General features: G+C 48.6%; 1 protein-coding gene across 5 annotated transcripts in view; it reads left to right on the plus strand.

The window, feature by feature from the left end:
• The window catches only part of SUSD6 (sushi domain containing 6), a 91,607-nt gene that overhangs the window by 61,936 nt on the left and 10,197 nt on the right, over positions 1 to 19,474 (plus strand). For all 5 annotated transcript variants that reach the window (XM_036841624.1, XM_036841625.1, XM_036841627.1 and 2 more), the window contains exon 3: positions 19,144 to 19,341. In XM_036841624.1, the coding sequence (XP_036697519.1) occupies positions 19,144 to 19,341 (198 nt within the window). The remainder of the gene's footprint in view (positions 1 to 19,143; positions 19,342 to 19,474) is intronic.

Here is a 19,474-nt window from a genome sequence, read left to right on the forward strand (position 1 = left end):
TACCATCCACCAGAGGAGTCACCGTGCAGTTGTTTTGCACCATACGGCTTGCGGGATCTTAGTTCCCCCACCAGGAATTGAACCTGAGCCCTGGCAGTGAAAGCACCGAGTCCTAACCACTGGAACACCAGAGAATTCCCTATGCCGTTGTTTTTAAGTGGAAGTGTTCCTGGTGTGTGTGAGATACTGCATTAGCACCCAACTTCATAGGGTCACGTCTGTTGCTTAAGGTGTGTAAGAGGAAGAGAAGATGGTGGAGCTCCCAGTGGCACCTTGGGCAGTGTGAAATGAGGCGTTAGGTTGGGCCTCCAACTCTGAAAACTGCTGTGTTCTACATCTGGCCATAAGGATTTGCCTCCTTTTTCCCCGTGCGGCTTGTCTCCCCTGTTCCCGCACAGCAAGCTTCTTTGCCAAGGACGAGGAGCCTGGATGTCAAATCCTTTCTCTCTGCCCTGGCAAGGGAAGCTGTTCTATTTGTTTTCCAAGAAGCCTTCTGCACTTGGGGAATTTTTTCTTTTCTCTTATGGGAAGTTGCTTCATCATTTCCCAAAAATATACTGCACCTCTTGTTTAAACAGGGTGCCCTTGAAGAGCTTTGGAGTCTGAAGCGGGGTGGGGGGCATTGTGAAATCCTTTGTTTGACGCTTTGATGCAAGCTGGAATGCTGGCTGTCTGCAGGCAGAAGTCTCCGAGTCTGCCAGGACTGGGTCCAGGAGTGGGGTGTGGGGAGGAGAGGCTCCCTGAGAAGCAAGAGCTGGGGACTTTTTAAGCATTTAATCAGTCCACGTTGTAAGAGGTATCAGCCCTTCTGCACACAAGCTCCATCAGGTATTTGTTCAGTGCCTTCAATGTGCCCAGGCTGGTGAAGGTGGGTTCTCTGTTCTTTTGAGCTGCTTACGGTACCCTGGAGAGGCAAGACCAACTCCCACGTAGCAATGGCGAACAAAATGGTGTGTAACTGTGGGCTAGATTGTGTAGTCTTGGGTACTTTAGTTCAGAGGAAGGAAATTCTTGTAGAAGAAAGCACTAAGACCAGGCCTTGCACTATGGGCGGGGTTTGAGTTGATGGAGGGAAATGAAGGATATTGAGAGGAGGGGAAGAAGGAGCTGAGAAGAGCCTGAAGGCCCATCTGAGGCCATGAGTGTGGGTGAATAAGGCCAGTACGGGTAGCCTAGTGGGACTTGACGTTGGAGAAATGGGACAGACCAAATTGTGGAGAGCCTGGCGTATCCAGGAGAAACACAGACTTATAGAGAGAAATTGGCAGACTTTCAAAGATTCTGAGAAGAGAGCATCATTAGGAAAAATGTGGTTTGGGGGAATATTAGCTGATCAGGGTGAGTTAGAATATGCCTCCAGGTGGGCAGTAGGAGAACCCCAGCTCCATCCACAGTTCTTGGAAGGAAGTTGTACTTGGGTCCTGGGAGGGAGGGGTGGCCTGGTAGAAGGCTTCTGTCTTGAGTGAGCACGGCCCCACAGTGCCTGTGGCCTCTGGCCCCCTGCAGCTCCCCCTGGCAGGGCACAGCAACTCAGGCCATGAGGTTAGTGCTGGCTGAGTAGGACCAGCCATTAGGTGCCAGCTCGAGTTGAGCTTTGACCAGGCCCACCGTGGAGGTGTGATGTGCCCTGGTGGGCCCAGTGGAGCCAGGCACAAGGTGCAGTGAGCTCCATCCCTCCAGCTGGTCATTTTAGGATGTGATTGACCAGGGATGATTGCTCAGATCCAGGTGACACAAGTCACCTCATGCCTAATCAGGAGTAAAAGAGTGCTGTTTCCAAAATCCTTGCCAGTGCTGAGTACTATTACCATCCCCTGTGCCTTGCACCCCCTTAACAACTTTAAATAAGGAATTTCGGTAACTTTGCATTATAAATAATATCAAAGAGTATCAGTCAGAAAGTGCTCTTTTTTTAAAAAAATGTATTTTATTTACTTATTTTTGGCTGCGTTGGGTCTTCGTTGCTGTGCGCGGGCTTTCTCTAGTTGCGTCGAGCGGGGGCCACTCTTCGATGCGGTGCGCGGGCTTCTCGTTGCGGTGGCTTCTCTTGTTGTGGAGCACGGGCTCTAGAGCGCAGGCTCAGTAGTTGTGGCGCATGGGCTTAGTTGCTCCACAGCATGTGGGATCTTCCCGGACCAGGGCTTGAACCTGTGTCCCTCACATTGGCGGGCGGATTCTTAACCACTGCGCCACCAGGGAAGCCCAGAAAGTGCTCTTCTAACAGACTGTCTAGTAGCTGCTCTTCGAGAAAAATGGAAATTGAGAAAATAAATTTTTGCTGAGAGAGATTGTATCAGTGGGGACAAACAAGCATAAACATGTTTTGCATATCACAAGATCTATTAATTTCCAGTAGAAAGAGGGAAATGTAAATGATTGCCAAGGGAGGTACTGCCTAGTTCGCCTGAGTCAGAAAAGGAATCACAGTTTCCGTACCAGCTGCTGGGCCTGGGCCTGGCCTGCCACTCCCAGCTGACCCACCCCAAGCTCCCCAGCACGGACCCACAGCATGGCCAGGGCTGATGTCAAGTTTGCAGCCCTGGGAAGTGAGCAGTTCCTCTTTGGGGATCATCCCAGCCTGTCACCAGGCCAGGGTGTAGGCCAGGCAGAGGCTCCGCTGCCAGCCTTGGCTCTCTCCACTGAGGGCTTTGGGGCCCTGGTGCAGGAGAGGTGCTGGGGCTTAGCCTAGAGCCTTGAAGCTTCAGCTTTTACCTCATGTAAAAGACCAGTGCTTTCTTCCCCTTTTTGTGAAAACTAAGGCCCCAGATACTCTGTTTGGATTGCTGGTAGATAAACTGCTAAGTAATTCTGAGTCATCACTTTGTTACAGTTGAGTAACAGGGTGGTCCGTAAAGCGAGGTTTGACTTTAGTGGCCAGGCCCACATTTGCAGAAGGCCCAGCTGTCTTTGAGTTTGTGTTTTCTCTGTCCCTCTGAGAGGTGAGGCTAGCTGGGAAAATTGAGGGGATTGTTGGGGAGAAAGGAGAAGGCCCAGAGTTCAGAATCAGTTGCTCTGCAACTTCTATGCTGTCTTGGGGTGTATGGTTTCATTCAGTTTTGTACAAGGGCTGCGAGTACAAATGGCCTAGCCCCAAAGGAGTGCCCACCCATTTGTGTGGAGTCTTTGAAGCACGTGGATTCTGTCTCCCGTAGGCCAAGTTGCTCCTGGCAGTGGGGAAGGAACTATTGTTCTGCCAACGTTATTTCACTGCAAGGTCTGGCTGGAGGCATCTGCGAAGACTCAGGATCCCTGATTGCGCGTGTGCCATCAACAAGGCAAAGCGGCCGGGGAAACCCAGGATGAGCTGTCATCTGAGTAACAGGCCTGTGGCAGGTGCTGACTAGCTTGACTTCCCTTGGTGCTGTGCAAACCTCTGCACCCTGGCTGCAGTCCCGGCTTCTTTGTGAAGTGCAGGTGTGTGTGTTGCTGAGTGCTCGTGATCCTTGGACACATTCCTCATTTGTATCTGGGCCTACCTAAGAATGTATTTTCTCCAGGTTCACCAGAATGCTTCCGGGCCTCTGGGGCTGGGGGAGCGAGGGGCGAGGGGTCCAAACTGGATTCCTCGTGAGGTAGTTCTGAAGCAGTGCTGAGCAGTCAGCTTTTGAACATTTGTCTTAGGAACAGCCTGTGCTTCGGCGCATTGTAAATCGACACCCTGCTCACCTTTGGGTGATGAGTTTGGGCTTCGGTGCAGCAGCTGAGAAGGAACGTCTTGGCGGCGGGTCTGCGGTGAGGCTGCCGGCCGGCCTGCGGCACGCTCTGGGCAGCCTCGCTGCCTCCGCCTGCGCAGCCGTGTACGCCGTAGCAGTAACTTGAATTTCTGGACGTTTATGCTCCAAGGGTGGTTGACAATGGGAAAACGACATCGCTGATGGTAGTTAGAAGAAGGGTAGGACTTTTAAAGTTGATGTAATAGAGGAAGAGATTTGGAAACTCAATGAGCATGCCAGAAGGAGGGAATCATTAGTGTCAGTTGAACGCTTGCTGACTCTTAAGTCAACAGCCCTGCTCAGTTATGAAGAGGAAAAAACACAGTTAAAGAATAATGTAAAAAAATGCGCAAATTATGTTGTCCAAGAGTGTAAAAGGCAGAGTATAATTAGGCATTTTACCATCTTGTTTGGCTTTCTGAGAACACAACTTCCTTATAATATGTAAACCTATTATTTGACTTTGGTGGGGGGGGGATCTTTTCAGGGAAATGGGGGGGACTATCTAAAACCAGGTTCTGCTGTGACCAAGAATTGTGCAAAAACAAAACCCTTTTTTTAAATTAAAAAATATATATGTATTTATTTTATTTATTTATTTTGGCTGCACTGGGTCTTAGTTGTGGCACGCAGAATCTTTAGTTGAGGCACGCGTGCGGGATCTAGTTTCCTGACCAGGGATTGAACCCAGGCCCCCTGCATTGGGAGTGTGGAGTCTTAGCCACTGGACCACCAGGGAAGTCCCACAGAACCCTTTCTGTAAATGTGCACAACCCTTCTGGGACTGAGTGTGCCCTTTGGAACACAGTCCGTATTGATCTACTCTCTTGATGTATCAAGGCCTTTCCCCTTGCATTGTACTCATTTATATGCTAATTTCTGTCATCTTTTTTTCTATTTAGATACTTTTAACCTATGATTTTTAAGCTGTCAGATGGGCTTTATTTATTTAAAAGTGTAGGCTGCTCAAGCATTGCTAGCCTTCTCTAACTGGGAAAGACCCACGTTTGGGGAGGTAAGAGAAAACCAACCACCAAAAATAAACCAGCTCCTAGACTGTGAACTTTTTTATATTCTCCAGTCTCAGTCCCTGACTTTGTGGGTATAGAGTTTTATTATGTGTGTGCTTTAAACAGCTAAGTTTTTAAGAAAAAATAACCGACCTCCTACACCAAGGTACCATTATAATGGAAAGAGAAAAATCTCTTTAATTGTAGCAGTGCTGCGGGCTTCTCCCATGCCTGGCTGGCCGCGGCATGGAGTTGATAAGCATACAGTGTCTTTCATACTTGCCATTACAACATGTTAATTATGAGAATTCAGCTGTGGCACCAGCTGGGGATGTCTGGCTTTGTGGAAGATTGCAATTAGATGCTTTATTTTCTATTTTCTTTTTCCCCTTTCAACTTTGGTGGAATGCCTTTGAGTAAGGGGCTTTTAGTCTCAGCAGTATAAATACTTTAATGTGCCTAATTATGTAATCATACACTTACACTCCTCTGTGTACACACACATCGTTTTATGGATTTTTGTCCCCCTTTCCAGTACATGGAACATCTAGCCCGCTTTTTGGTTGGTATGGTGGAGTCAGACTCCTCCGTGCATTGGGCAGGAAGAAGAGGAGGGCCGGAGGCAGTTAGGGGCTTTCCTCTGATTATGATCCGTCCCTCTGCTCCCTCTCCCCTTGACCCTCTCACTGATGAGTCCTTTATCTCTCAAATAATTAGCATCTCAGTAGTTTCCTAGCAAAGTCAAGGTAATTTAAATGAAATTGGACTTTATAATACTATATCTTTCCATTAATTTGCAAGTGCAGTCTTTCAAAGTGTGTAGTGTTATTTTTCCCAGTCCTCTGCTCCAGGCAGGCATAGGGCAGGAGCCTGGACACAAGAGTTCACGCGTGCAGGCACAACGCAACCCATTGATTTCTGGCATTCAGCTTGTGCAGAGAGGTCCTGTGACCCCAGCTGTTAGACCAGGACCTGGGAGCAGCTGCTTTCTGAGATCCAGTCCTTCAGGGATAGGCCATCTGCTGCCATGCGAGAGAACCCTGGGAAAGAAATTGACCGCGAGATGTCTTTGTACTCCTTTTCTCCGCTCTAGTCCCTCCAGTTTTTTCTGGCCCCCTTCACCTCGGCAAACTTAAGAAGCGTGATGCATCTGCACTGGGAAACTCACGTGGTTTCCCCTTCTGTTCTTCTCCTGTGCCCACTCCACCGCACCAGCACAGCCAGCTCCATTGAAAAATAGTTGCCAGGGTAGGCAGGGAGATTGAGATGGCTGGCTTCTTCAGCTGGATTAGTACCGTAGAGCAGGCTTTCTTTTTATTAGTAGAAACATGACTTTGCATTTTGGGACTGGAAAGGTCCTTAAAATCTCATTTTATGGAAGAGGAACCCAAGATTTTTTCATTCCTTAGCTATGTCGTCAGGGCCCTCCCTGTTCTGGCGCCAGCCTGATTTTCTCAGTTTCCAGCTATCTCCTGCTAAACCTGCTGCTTTACACAGACACAGACACACACACACACACCCGCCTCTTCTTGCTCCTCTGCCTTTGCTGCTCATGCCCTTATCTTCCCCCTTGCGTGTTCTTCCCCCTTCCTTTAGCCCACTCACAATCCCATAGTCACAGTCTTTTATCCCGTGGTCACAATCCTGTTTCCCCCTAGAATTGGAGTTCTGTTATCATTTCTTTCTTCCTTTCTGATCTCCTCCTCATTGGATTAATCTTTCTTTAGAACCTCATATTGTAGTCCATAGTGATTTCTAACATGTATCTATTGTGATTATTTATTATAAGCTCCCAGTGGGTAGGGCCTATATCTTTGCCATCTTCCCAACCCTTCTTCTCCCATTGCCTGCTACAGTGCTTTGGTGCTTACTAAAAACTTGTTGAAAGAATGGATGGATACATGTAATCCCTACGTGAACTCTGGAGGATAAACAGCGTAGATGTTACTATTATTATAAGGTACTTGGGGCTCCTCATCTATCTCCCCAAAGAGTCTGAAGTCTCCTCAGGGACAGAACTGTGAATTATTTGCTCTTGAATTTCTAGCACCAACCTGGCACATTGGTAGGTGCTCATAGATATTTATTTGTTACATTGAGGAAGGCATTCCTATTAGGAGAGTGAAATCCAGAGAGAATAAGAATCAGTGCCTGCAAATGTTTTTTACCTCTCTTCTGGGTGAAAGTCATTCTTTGGAATACAAAAGATTATCTACTGAGGCACAGAATGGGTGAGGCTGCAACAGGCAACATCTGACCAGGAATCTCAATCGGTCAGTCAAAAGTGGCTTGCCAGGGTCAGGGGTCCAAAGACCAAGAGAGGCCAGGGGAGGTAACAGGAGCGTGGGCCTCAGTGTGACAAATAAAAGCATGGTTGAGACTCCATCCCCAAAGCTTCCGTAATCTGTTTTGGGGTCGCTCTGTTTAATGATCAAGGAGTCTTGACAGTATGTCAGAGTCAGGCTAGTAAATACTCAGGCTAAAATCAAAGGGGAGGTCAGTCCCAGACGTGTGAGAAAGCACCTTGGGGGCCAGGGGCCCTGCTTTGGACCTGACAGCGGGTTTGAGTGGATTCACAGGAGGTGAGAGGCTCTCCTGTCTTCCTTGCTGCCTGGGGGGAGGAAAGGGATCTGCTAGGAGTACTCTGGCTCCATCTGGTCCAGAAATTTAGAAAGATCCACAAGTTGAAAGTAGGGAAGAACAAAATAACCTCTGGGCGGATTTGACTCCTCACCGCCTTTGATCAGCTAATGATAGCACAGGCTGATAAGTTCCCCTTCTAGGAGATGCAGAGGAAACCAAGAAGGCCTGACAAGCTCCTTTTCCTGTGGTGGTTATGTGAGACAGGGTGGTTTAAACAGATGAAGTGTTTAAATAAGAGAATCCCATCCCCCACAGGATGGAGGAGACTCTCCAGATGAGTGGACTTTGTAACTTTTGACTCTGTCTTCCCATGGTCTGTTTGTCACAGTGTTCCTTATACTTGTTGGTTCAGAGGTGATAAAGATAAGACCCCTTCCCCATGCCACCCACCCCCCCTCCAAAAAAACAGCTTTTCCCTTTTATATTTCCTTTAGTCTTGTGGTAGGGTCAGCCTGACACAAGCCCCTACAGAATATACAGGGCTCACTTCGTGGCCTGCCTTAGACTCGTAGTCTGTTATTTGCACCTTGTCTGTCACAGGGAGACCCAGTCACATCTGTTTTTTCAGGAAAGATTATTCAGGCCTTTACCCCTCAGTTACTGGTGAGTGTTTTTCAAAGAAGTGTGGTGCTTGCTGGTTTTAGGCCATCCCCCTAGCTGATTTCTGCCACCTCAGCTGATTTCTGCCACCGTCTGTGGGTAGAGTTTATTGATTGTTTCCTTTCATTCTTTGCAGTTGTGTGGGCCTCGGTAAGTAGCAGTGGCTTGTTGAGCACCCGGCATAAGCAAGACGCTGCCTGACTCACTGTTTGGAGGTACACGGCAGAGGCTGTTTATTTTGGGCTTTGGCAGAGCTGCCCCAGTGATCCTATGTATTCTGGGCAGCTGGCAGAAGGGCAGCCCTCTACCTACTCTAGCTCGCGTCCCTGTTCTGCGTTTAGTGGCAAGCTTCCTTTCACATATCCCTCTTGGAAGGCTTGTGTTCCTAGCTGAAAATGCCCCCATACCCTCTCCCACTTGCAGCTTTGGGATCTGTGCTCCTTAAATAGCTCCATTGTTTGTAATGCTCAGAGCTTAGTGAAGGACACTGTCTTACCTTCCCCCCACCACTTCTCTGGAAAAATGGGGCCCCACTTGAGATAGGAGCTGAGTCCTCTGGGCACAAGCAAACTCACCAGTCCACATTCTTCTCCAAACAGGAATTACTATAACATTTGTCAGATGGACCCCACCCCCGTGCTATACTTTTGTAGGTCTTGGGGTAAGTTTTTCTGGTGGCATCTGTAGACAGGGAGCTTCCCTATAATGGGGAGAAAGGCAAGCCAGAGTTTGAATCCAGACTCTACTGCTGGGGGGCTGTGTAACCTCAGGCCACTACTGAATTGTTCAGAGCCTCACTTTCCTTCCTCATAGGACGGGAGAATTAATTAGGATGGCAACTTTAAAGTGCCTAGTGTAGCGCCTGGTGATAAATGTTAATTCTCTTAGTCCCTTCTACCCTGTTGGACAACAGAGATCTCTACATTTATTTTAAATTTAAATTTGTGTTTCTTGAAGGCCTACTGTGTGTGCCTGGCACCAGACTTGGCATAAAGCATTTCCATTAGATGGCAGAATTGGAAATGAAACCACAGCTCTGAGCTTTGTACCCAAGAGTCCAACCCTGTTGTAAACTCCAAGCCCGACTCCTAAGTTAATTATCACTCGCTCATCAATTATCCTTCTGAGGTTGGACAGTGCCTTAAGCAGCTGACTGGGGCCTTCCTCCAGAGGACCAGCCTGCGTCCTCCTGGAGGTGAGGAATTCTGAGGGCGAGAGCTGACTCATGTGCAACTTCCTTAGATGATAGGATGACAGAGATGAGACCAGGAAGTAGCAATTGCTGATGAGGAAAAAAATAAACATCTGTTTTCTCTTAACCCTTTAACCCTTTAACTACCACTCTCAAGGGAACACAGTATCATTTGTTAATGCCTGTGGAATGGCCTGGCTCCCTAGCTCTGCTTGTGTCCCAACATCCTGGGGGCGCGGGCGGCAGACAATTGTGGGCGCTGCTCTGTAGGTCACTACATTGGGTGGGGGGCTTTAGATGCTGTACAGCCCAGGCCTGGAGCAGCAGGAGAAGGAGAGTGGTCCTCCTGCCTGCCCGTTTTATAGCAGTCATACAGTGTAGGGGTGGGGTAGGGGGTGCAGTCCCAGCTGACAGCATGTCCCCCAGGTCCCTGAGCTGTGAGAACAAGAGGGGGTGAAGGGGTACCAGGCCATATGGAGGCCATTTGTCCGCCAAGAGCAGCCCGGTCTCTGCTGAGAAGTGGGGAAGGGGCTGGCATATTACTGAGCTGGAGGAGGAGGGAGCAAAGCAAGCCCCTCCAAGGTATTCATCCTTCTCTGCTCTCTTGCCTGTCCTCTCTCCAGATATCCAGAAATTTCTGAAGCAGCCCTTTTTCTTTTCTTTGCCAGAGTCTTTGCCCTATCCCATTCCAAAAACCAGAGGTAAGAATTTAGTTTACAATGTGAAAATAAATGTAAAGAATTTATCAGTGCCTACTGTGTGCCAGGCATGATGCAAGACAGTTTCAGGTACACAGTTTCATCTGTCCCCTCAAACACTTTACGGAGGTGGGTATTGGCGGTCAAGGAGTAAGGCTCAGAAGAGTTCAGGCAGTTGACAGGGTTGCAGGGCAGGCCCCTAGGTCAAACCCAGATTCATCCATCAGACCATGCTCTGACTCTCTGTGGCCCTGATCCTGGTTGGCTGGGAGAATATTTTCACTGGTAGATGCCAGCTTAGAGAACATGAGATGTACTATGCAGAGGGAGTCTCTCTGCTGGGAAACTGTGCAGCTCAGATTGGGACTTGAACCCATGTGCCAGGACTCGATCCCAGCCTAAACTGAGATTGGGACTTGAACCCAAGGTCTTTTAATGGAGATCACACACCTGGTTTCAGGACTTAATGAAGCTCAGGTTCTTGATGTCTTGTTGCAGAAAGAATTCAGTGGAAGACAAAGTGATAAGTAAGAAGTGGATTTATTTAGAGAGAAACACACTCCGCAGACAGAGAGTGGGCCATCTCAGAAGGCGAGAGGCTCTGGAAATATGGGGTGGTTAGTTTTTATGGGCGGGGTAATTTTGTAAGCTAATGAGTGGGAGGATTATTCCAACTATTTCTGGGGGAAGGGGCGGGGATTTCCAGGAATTGGGCCACCGCCCACTTTTTGACCTATTATGGTTGGCCTCAAAACTGTCATGGCGCTAGTGGGTGTACCATTTAGCTAATGCATTACAATGAGCGTATAATGAGGCTCAAGGTCCACTGGAAGTGGAATCTTCCGCCATCGTGGATCTGGTTAGTTCTAACCAGTTTTGTCTTGTCCTATGACTGTGTCATTCTTTTAAAGGTTGTGCCCTACCCCCTTCCCTCCTGTTTCAGCTGTTACCTGCTCCTGACTCATCTCAAATCGGAAACCATGTGACCCTTTGCATTTAAAAACAAGGTAGTGCCTTGAAATGTGGGCAAAATTTTCCAAGTCAAGTCAGTTTTCTACTAAGCGTCTACTCTCTGCCAGATTCTGTGCCGAGTTCTGGGAATACAAGAATCAGAACAGGAAACAGAACAAATGCTTGCCCTACAGCTTGGGTAGGTGGGTGGGTTAATGGAGAGGTAGGGGAAGGACTGACCTGTGAGAAAATAATTGCAGAGACAACAATACAGTGATGTTTATAGAGAGGTGTGAAGACGTTAGGGGAAAACAGAGGAGGAGTAATAAAGCTGCTGTTTATTGAACACTTGGAGTGTGACAGGCCCTTTACCAGGTACTTTACCTGCATGATTGTGATGAATCTGCAAAGCACCCCTGTGAGGTACATACCTTTAGTGTCCCATCTTGCAAATGAGGGAACTGGCGCATAGGAAGATCTGCCTGAGCCCACGTGGTGGGAAACTGTCAGAGCGGTACACACCCCGGGTGCTCTCACTGTAGGCACAGGCTGGTAATCTCTACCCTGTGCTGCTTAGTTCTCTTTGGGACAGTGTCCTGGAGCAGGTGACCTTGGAACTGAGTCTTGAAAGATGGGCTGGGTGTCGGGTGACCCCGTTGTACCTTCAGGTCAGGGTTTCCAGGCAGAGGATCAGCGCTGCTTCTTTCAGAACGACTAGGGACTTTGATGGCTACTTCCAGGTGGCAAGAGTTTTTACGTTTGGGGCAGGGTTCAGGAAAGAAAATGTTCTTCCTTCTTGTGCACTCTGACCTGCTGGCTGGCATGTCCCCTCTCCTGTGAGGTGGGGGGAGTGAGGGACTCAGGCCTAAAACAAGAGGGACAGGCTCTGAAGCCAGACCCATTTGTGAGCTGCCAGGCCCCTGGAGCAGGGCTTGGGCTGGGCCCCTCTCAGGATGGTGGCGCTGGGGGCCTGCGAGGAGCTGTGGGGACAGCCTAAGCCGTGGTGGCTTCTGCCACTGAGCCTACACCCCGGCTCCAGTGCCACACCCTGGGAAGGGCTTGAGCGCCACAGCTGGCCCTCCTCCCGGCATGTGGAAAGTTCTCATGAGAAAAGGGATCCTGGCTGGACAATGGGCTTCCTGTCTGACTGCTGGGAAGGTTTGTCTTAAAGGAGAGGAAGGTTGCAAATGGCATGAGAAATCCTCTCTTCCCTCTCGCTGCAGCCTGTTTTAGACTTTTGACTGTTTGAGTGGGGCCAGGAAGGCAGAAAGCCAGGGGAAGCCATGGACAGAAGCAGCCCTTGGTTCCCTCTTGAGTTAACTGACCTCCGCCTGCCTGGTCCTCTGCCCTCACCGCGCGCCCAAGGTAGGAATCTGCCCTGACGCCGGATGCAGGAGCCTCTGCACAGACAGGGCGCTTCTCCTGGGGCTTCTCACACCCTGTGCTCAGTCCAAAACCGTGGTGGCTGTAGGACTTTTATGAAGGAATCTCGGGAGGTGGTGAGGCTGGCCGTCCACCCAACTTAGACAGATTTGCCAATGGCAGACTTGGAGGCCATCTGGTTCAGTGCCTGCGTGGACTGAGTCCCAGAGAGACCAGTGTCTACAGGCAGCACCCAGATTTGTCTTCGTCACTGGGCTCCTCTCTCTGTGGCTCCCTTTCCAAGGTGCGGGTGTGGGAGGAGAAGCTGGGCTCAGCACCCTTGCCGCTGTCCAGGGAGCGCCGTGGAGTGGAAAGCCACCGCTCCTGGCTTCAAATCCTGACTCTGCCTCTGACCTGCTGGGTGACCTTGAGCAAGTTTCTTAACCTCTCTCACTCAATTTGCTTATCTGTATAATGTTATAATAATGTTTCTTACAGGGTTTCTGTGAAGTTTAAATGAGTTAAACATGTAAAGTGCTTAGACTGGTACTTGGCATATAGTAGAAGGTCAGTGACTAGGAGCTGTAATTACTGAGACTTCTCAAGGAGGCCTCAGAAGGAACCTTTAGACTGTGGTCAGATGTGATACCCCATCCCCCCCTTGCATTTGTCTGTGGAATGCCCAGTACCAACTTTCTGGGGAGGCTTTCTTGAGGAGAATCATCTCCCCTTTGAACTAGCAAGCTCACACCTTTCACAGAGTAGCGAGATGTTCCAAAGGCCCTAGGCCTAGTCCATCGGGGGATGAGCCGCAGAACGGAGCCTGGTGTCCTGCCCTCCTCTGCAGGCCCACCTTGGCTTCGTGGTCAGGCCTGCAGCTCAGGAGCCAGAGCGCCTGTTGAGTCATTTAGAGATGTGTGGCTTGGAGCAAATGACTCAACTCAGCTAAGCCTCATTGTTCTTATCTATAAAATGGAGAAAATGTAGTACCTGCTTCGTGTAAAGAGAGAGCTCAGAAGAGTGCCTGGCACACGTAATAACGCTGTTTGCAGTAATTATTATTTTCCTTGTCTTACGTGCAAAAAGAAGTCTGCATGTTTGAATGCCTTTTTTTTTTTTTTTTGCTGTTTTTGCCTTGCTTTTTCTCTGGCTCTCTCTGTTCCTAGCAAACCATCGAGGGCTCGAAGTAGAAATTGGACCTTCATATATCAAGAAAGGGCTTTGAGAGCAAGCACATAAACAGTGCTTTAAAACACAACCTGAAGGGACCCTCAGTGCTCCATGGTGTCTTCGTCTGCTGTTAGCCTCCCGTCTCACACTCGGTCGTGTGGTCTGAACCCTTCCCACTGTTCTCAGATCCCTAACATCTTTGCCGTCCTGTACAATGGCCACTAGCCCCAGGTGGCTCTTGAGAACTTGAAATGCGATTAGTGTGGCTTGAGATGCGCTGTAAGTGCTGACTTACTATGAAGAAAAGAATATAAAATATCGCATTAATAAATTTTTATATTGATTATGCGTTGAGCTATCAAAAATGTATTTTGCGTATATTGGTTAAATAAAATACATTATTAAAATGAATTTCACCAGTTGTACATTTTTAACGTGGCTACTAAGAAAATTTAAAATCACCTGTGTGGCCGCATCGTATTTCTGTTGGACAGTATTGTGCTAGGTGTGTGCTTTCCATCCATTCCTTCCTCCCCTTTCTCCCGTTTCTCTTTGCCTGGGCTCTCACCTTCCTCTGGTCGCCAGCGGTTCTCAGATGAATGGAAAAGATGTCCCTACCCAGAAGGTCACCCCAGGCCAATAGAAGAGCTCACCTTTGGACACTTCCTTCTTTCATTTACATCAGAGTTGGCTGTGCGCGTGTCTGTGTCCTGTAGACGGTAAACTTTCTGAGGGCATGGTCCTGTCTCCTTTACTTTTGTGGCCCTGCTAGAGCATCTTGTGAGGAGAGGCTCGCTCTAACTGTTTGATGCAGTTACAGCCACACAGGGACACGTCTGATACTGCCTCAGCCGTGTCCCTGATGACCACAGCTGCCGTGTTGGTGTGCTGGGTTTGCGGAAACCACTTCCTTCTCCCCTGAATTCCCAGGGAAGCTTTTCTCTGGCCATCCTTTGAACACCTTCACTGAGCACCTATTTGTCTGTGCTCAGTTGTGTTCTAAATGCCACTGCACTGGTTTTGGTGTAAAACGACATTATTTCAAACCTGCCAGTGAACACTGACACAGTTTCTTAAGCCCTCAGGCACTGTGTATGGGAGTGTAGTGTTTTCTTGGTAAGTGACATCAGATGGACACCTCTTAGTGTTGAGTCTTTTTAACTGCACGAGGTGTTTACATGTCTGCTTCCGCTCCACAAGCTGATCTTCACACTCCCTACGCCCCACACCTTGTTTTAAAGGGGCTCAAGTATTTGTTCAGTTTGTTAAGCTGAATACTTTGACCCCAGGGCCATTCCTGGAGCTTGTTTTGATTCCCTTGTTATGGAATCTTACAAGACTTTGTTTTGTCTTTAATTTGTCTCTTCCTCCTAAAAGTCTGGTCCCCAAAACGGCAAAAGCAAAACACATTTAGAAGTGCTGACTGTGGGTTCTTGTTGGTTTCTGCTAATGGTTTTAGGCTGTGGGGACTCTGGGGTAGAAGTATCAGCCAGATGGCTTTGCGTCTCCTCCGTCTGCACCCTCACCAGCTGGTCACATGGTCTCTCGCTCAATGACTGCTGCGCTCCAGGCACTCTGCCGGGCCCCCTGGAGAATTACCTCGCTGCTTCCCGTGCTCACTGGAGGCCTAAGTGGGTGTAAGAGAGAACGGAAAGCGGAGAAGGAAGCTAAGGAGAGCTAATTGATTTTTTTCTGTAAAATTTCCATCTTCTGGCTTTCTCCTTCTCTTTTTAAAATTATGCAGCTTTGCCAAATCAGATGAGTTCATCGTCTTCTTGGGGCTAGGAACAGAGCTTGAAACTCCCCCTGCGGACCTGGGGTTGTCAGAGCGGAAGCAAGCCTGATGCACAGATGAAGTCAGCCTCTTGCCCAGAACAGGGGCTTCTGGAAGCCACTGAATGATTTGTTTGCTCTTCCTGATGTCCTTCCCGTTCCTGTGAACCCCAGGCGTCACCGAGACGGTCCTCTCCAGCACCTGCTCTTTGCCATGGCTCTCCCACTCTGCTCTTTGATTGGGCAAGAGGGCCATATTTTTTCCTTATGTTCTTGGCGTCTTAAAACAATCTTGCCTTTTTCTGACTTTTCCTTCTAAGGCCTCCTTATTTCTTCCTCGGACCTGGGGCAGTCCCTTTGTGACGCTGAACCTAATGTACTCTAGTTTGTTTCCTTTGTATGATCCTCATAGACAAACATAAGAGAACTTTTGTCCAGTTTATTTCACCATGCAAGGGTTGCTCTACTGCTGACCTACTCTAAAAGCTCTCTCCACTTCTGTCCATCTTACATCAAATTCAGCTCCTCTTGTAATTCTGCCCATTGAATATAGTATAAACACCTCCTGTTGCAGCCAAGGCCCCTCTACAAGATGGTTTCATCACAATATTATTATTATTATTATTATTATTACTACTACTACTGTTATTATATTTTATTTATTTATTCGGCCAAATTTTCTTATGCAACCAAGCTAACCTAGGCTACTTGATGCTCTCTGGGCTTTATCTACACTGTCCTACTTTGGTGCATTAGCTTCAAACCACCACCTCCTTTCCTGCTGAAATCAAGCCCCATTGGAAATGCCACTTCCTCCACGAGCCGTTCCCAGCCATTCCCCACACAAGGTTGGTCTCTCCTGCTCTCAGCTCCCTCTCTTGTGACACTAATCCCTTTCTTTGATGTGTATTAGAATAAATCTGTGTGGAGTATCTTTGGAGAGAGGCACTGAGTTGACTAGGAAAGGAGAAGGGCTTACTTTCCATGTTCACCCTCTTACTTTTTGGATTTTTACCATGTATATATTTCCTATGATTATTTTTTCTATGAAGGTATTATTTGCATAACAAAGGACCCAGTCTATAAAACGTTAGGAGAAGATATTGGAGAGTATGTTTAGGAAAATGTCCTTACCCAAGACACAAAACCCAGAAGCCATGAAGAAAACAACTTTTAAAATATATGTGTCGGGACTTCCCTGGTGACGCAGTGGCTAAGACTCCAAGCTCCCAGTGCAGGGGGCCCGGGTTTGATCCCTGGTCAGGGAACTAGATCCCACATGCATGCCGCAACTAAGAGTTCGCATGCCACAACTAAGAGCCTGCATGCCGCAACTAAGGAGCCCACCTACTGCAACTAAGACCTGGTGCAACCAACCTAATTAATTAATTAATTTTAAAATATATATGTGTGGACTTACTTGTCATACCCCTATTTGGCTACAAGTACCTGAAGTGCTTATCTTTCTATCCTTTTTCAGAGCACAGCACAATGATCCCTACACAGTAATCAGTAAATATTAGCTGAATTGAAATACAATTGTAAGTCGCCTCTTTGTAGACCTCATTTTTTGCACGTATAAAATGGGTGCCAGGTGATGTCCAGGGCCCCTCTCAGAGATTCCGTGAAGATGTGGGCTTTATGGGCAGAAGTACCCAGCAGAGCAGGAATGGTTTTAGAATCAGCAGCCCTTCCCCTGGGACCGTCTTCCCCAGCACATTGGACCTGTAAGTGGGTCCTTCCTGTTTTCGGGAGCTGCCCCCCGGGTGCTCATCATTAATTACACTGAGGAAATGAACCAATTAGACACAACCCAAGGAGAGCCGGGAGAATCTGTGGCAGGCTTGTTGCCCTGAACAAAAGAGGGAAAGTGTAAGGGGTAAAGCAGTTTGCTGAGGTTCCTTTGGAAATCCAGCTGGCCAGCTCTTTGAACTACTTGGCCAGAGTTTAGAGAGGCACCAGAAGGAATGTGACGCCTGTGTCTCCCTCCCGTTCAAGACCTTGGGCGAGGTGGGTGGTGTTGGAAGAGTCTAGAGGAGGAGGAGGTGTGTGCTTCGAGGGGACTGAGGGGGCTTATTTGGGCTCATCTGCTGGTGTCAGAGAGGCTGCCCAGACTTCTCTGGATCCCTGTGGACCTACCCTAGGGTTTTAATAGCTTTAACTATGGAGTCTTTTCTCCCAGTCTCAGTGATACGCAGCCCAAGGGCAGGGAGCCACCATCTCTTTTTCGACTTAGTATCCACCCCGCAGCCTGGCTGGCAGTCATCTTGCTTAATAGAAGGTTGAAGGGAAGTGGTATTTGGTGAGAGAGTGGTGGGTGGTCCCATGAAGGGAGAGCACCGTATCTCAGACAGTCAGAGACTCCAGGTCTGTTAGAGGAAGTGAAGAAAAGAAACCCAGCAGTTCTTATTCTCATACCGATGTCCTTGTGGTAGTCACAATGGGGACAGGGTATTTGTCAGCAAAATCAAATGTCCTTTAGAGACTTTCGTCTTTCCTGTTTTGGTAATAAGGCTTGTGGTAAGTTGAAGTTTGTGGGTGCCTGGCCACCTGCCAGCATGTCTTCTCCCCCAGCCCAGCCTTCCTAACAGTGATCCCATAATGCCCCTCCTGTCCCCTCCTATTTTTGCTAGGCACACCCCATGATCCATTGCCGGGGGACTTCAGTTCTGCAGTGTCTGTCCGGGCTCAGAAGGGGAGGCTGCCTTCTCCCTGGGCTGCTCAGACCTTCCGGCTCCTCTGACGTATTACTGCAACTTACCTACACCAGCGTTCCCACCACACTTAGGTACCACTTGCCATCTCCCTAACTGACCTGTTCAAAGGGGAGGCAACCTTGACATATGCACTCCTTAAAGGCCCACTCACTCCTGGGGTGGAAGCAGTGTCTGCTGGTGGGAAGAGCACAGGTTTTAGAATCGGAAGCCCTGGCTCTGCTCCCAGGTCTGCCTGACTTGGCTAAAAGTCATTTAACTTTTGTGGGCCAGTGTCCTCATCTTCAAAGGGAGAAATGATAACTACCTCACGGAGTTGTCAGAGGAATAAATAAGATAGGAGGTCAATGAAGGTGCTTTTAAAACTAAACAGTCCTACCTGAATGAAAAATAATGGGCGTTACTGCGGGATAGAGACGAGTGATGCCAGTGACCGCTCTAGTCAGGGAATGGGTGGTGCACGGGGGCTTGGGAAGCCTCCCAGGAAATGCATCAGAAATCCCCTCTGATGCCAAGAAGTCACATTTTTATTATGCGAAGGAATCCTTTCTGGTATTGATGTTGGAAACAAGGCTAATGTTTCCCCTGTGCAGGTTACTGGTGTTTTATCACCTGTCACTCTGATTCGTTGTGTATTTCAGTAAGTTTTATTAAAACCACATTATGCGAATGCATTATTTCATTCTTTTTTATCGGCTGAGTAATATTCCATTGTACATATGTACCATGGATGGCCCTGGAGATTATCGTACTTAAGTGAACTAAGTCAGAGAAAGAGAAAGACAAATATATATCACTTATATGCGGAATCTAAAAAAAAAAAAAAGATACAGATGAACTTATCTACAAAACAGAAACAGACTGGCAGACTTAGAGAATGAACTTATGGTTACCAGGGGGGAAGGGTGGCAGGGGGAGGGATAGACTGGGAGTTAAAAAAAAAAAAGGATACACGATTTGTAATCATAAAAAAATAAAATGCTGAAAAAAAATCCCACATGCGCTAGATCTCTGTAAGTCCAGCTTTGTTGAAGTCTACTGTTCGGTGATGGATGCCGTTGTCCTAAGGCACAGTGCTGGGGAGGGAGGGCGAGGGGAAGTGCTGCAAGCAGCCAAGCTTCCCCTGCTGCCAGGGCGCCTCCCTCTGTCATTGGCAACCTGAACTTGCAGAGTTTGGCCAGCAGCCTTTCCAAGGGGCTGGCTCTTTGCTCCCGGTGTGTTTCCTGCCGAAGCCCTCGGAGCTGCCCCTCTCTGCCGCTGGCGGCAGTCCGGCTGGAAAACCTCACCACTGTACCTCTGCCCTCTCTGTCTTTGCAGTGTGTTCCCTGCCCCCGGAGCCAGAGAATGGTGGCTACATCTGCCACCCCCGGCCCTGTAGAGACCCCCTGAGCTCGGGCAGCGTCATCGAGTACCTGTGTGCCGAAGGCTACATGTTGAAGGGTGATTACAAATACCTGACGTGTAAGAATGGCGAGTGGAAGCCGGCCATGGAGATCAGCTGCCATCTCAACGAGGGTCAGTTTGGCAGATGAGAGGGGGCTGCTGCTGGGCTTCTGCTTTCTTCTAGCTCCCGGGAAGTGGTGCCCGCTCCCTCTGGGGCAGCATGGCCCTTCTGATGCCCTGCAGCCTCCCTTCCCTTGGGATTTCA

This window comes from Balaenoptera musculus, chromosome 2 (genome assembly GCF_009873245.2).
Source record: "Balaenoptera musculus isolate JJ_BM4_2016_0621 chromosome 2, mBalMus1.pri.v3, whole genome shotgun sequence".
Classification (NCBI taxonomy): Eukaryota; Metazoa; Chordata; class Mammalia; order Artiodactyla; family Balaenopteridae; genus Balaenoptera; species Balaenoptera musculus.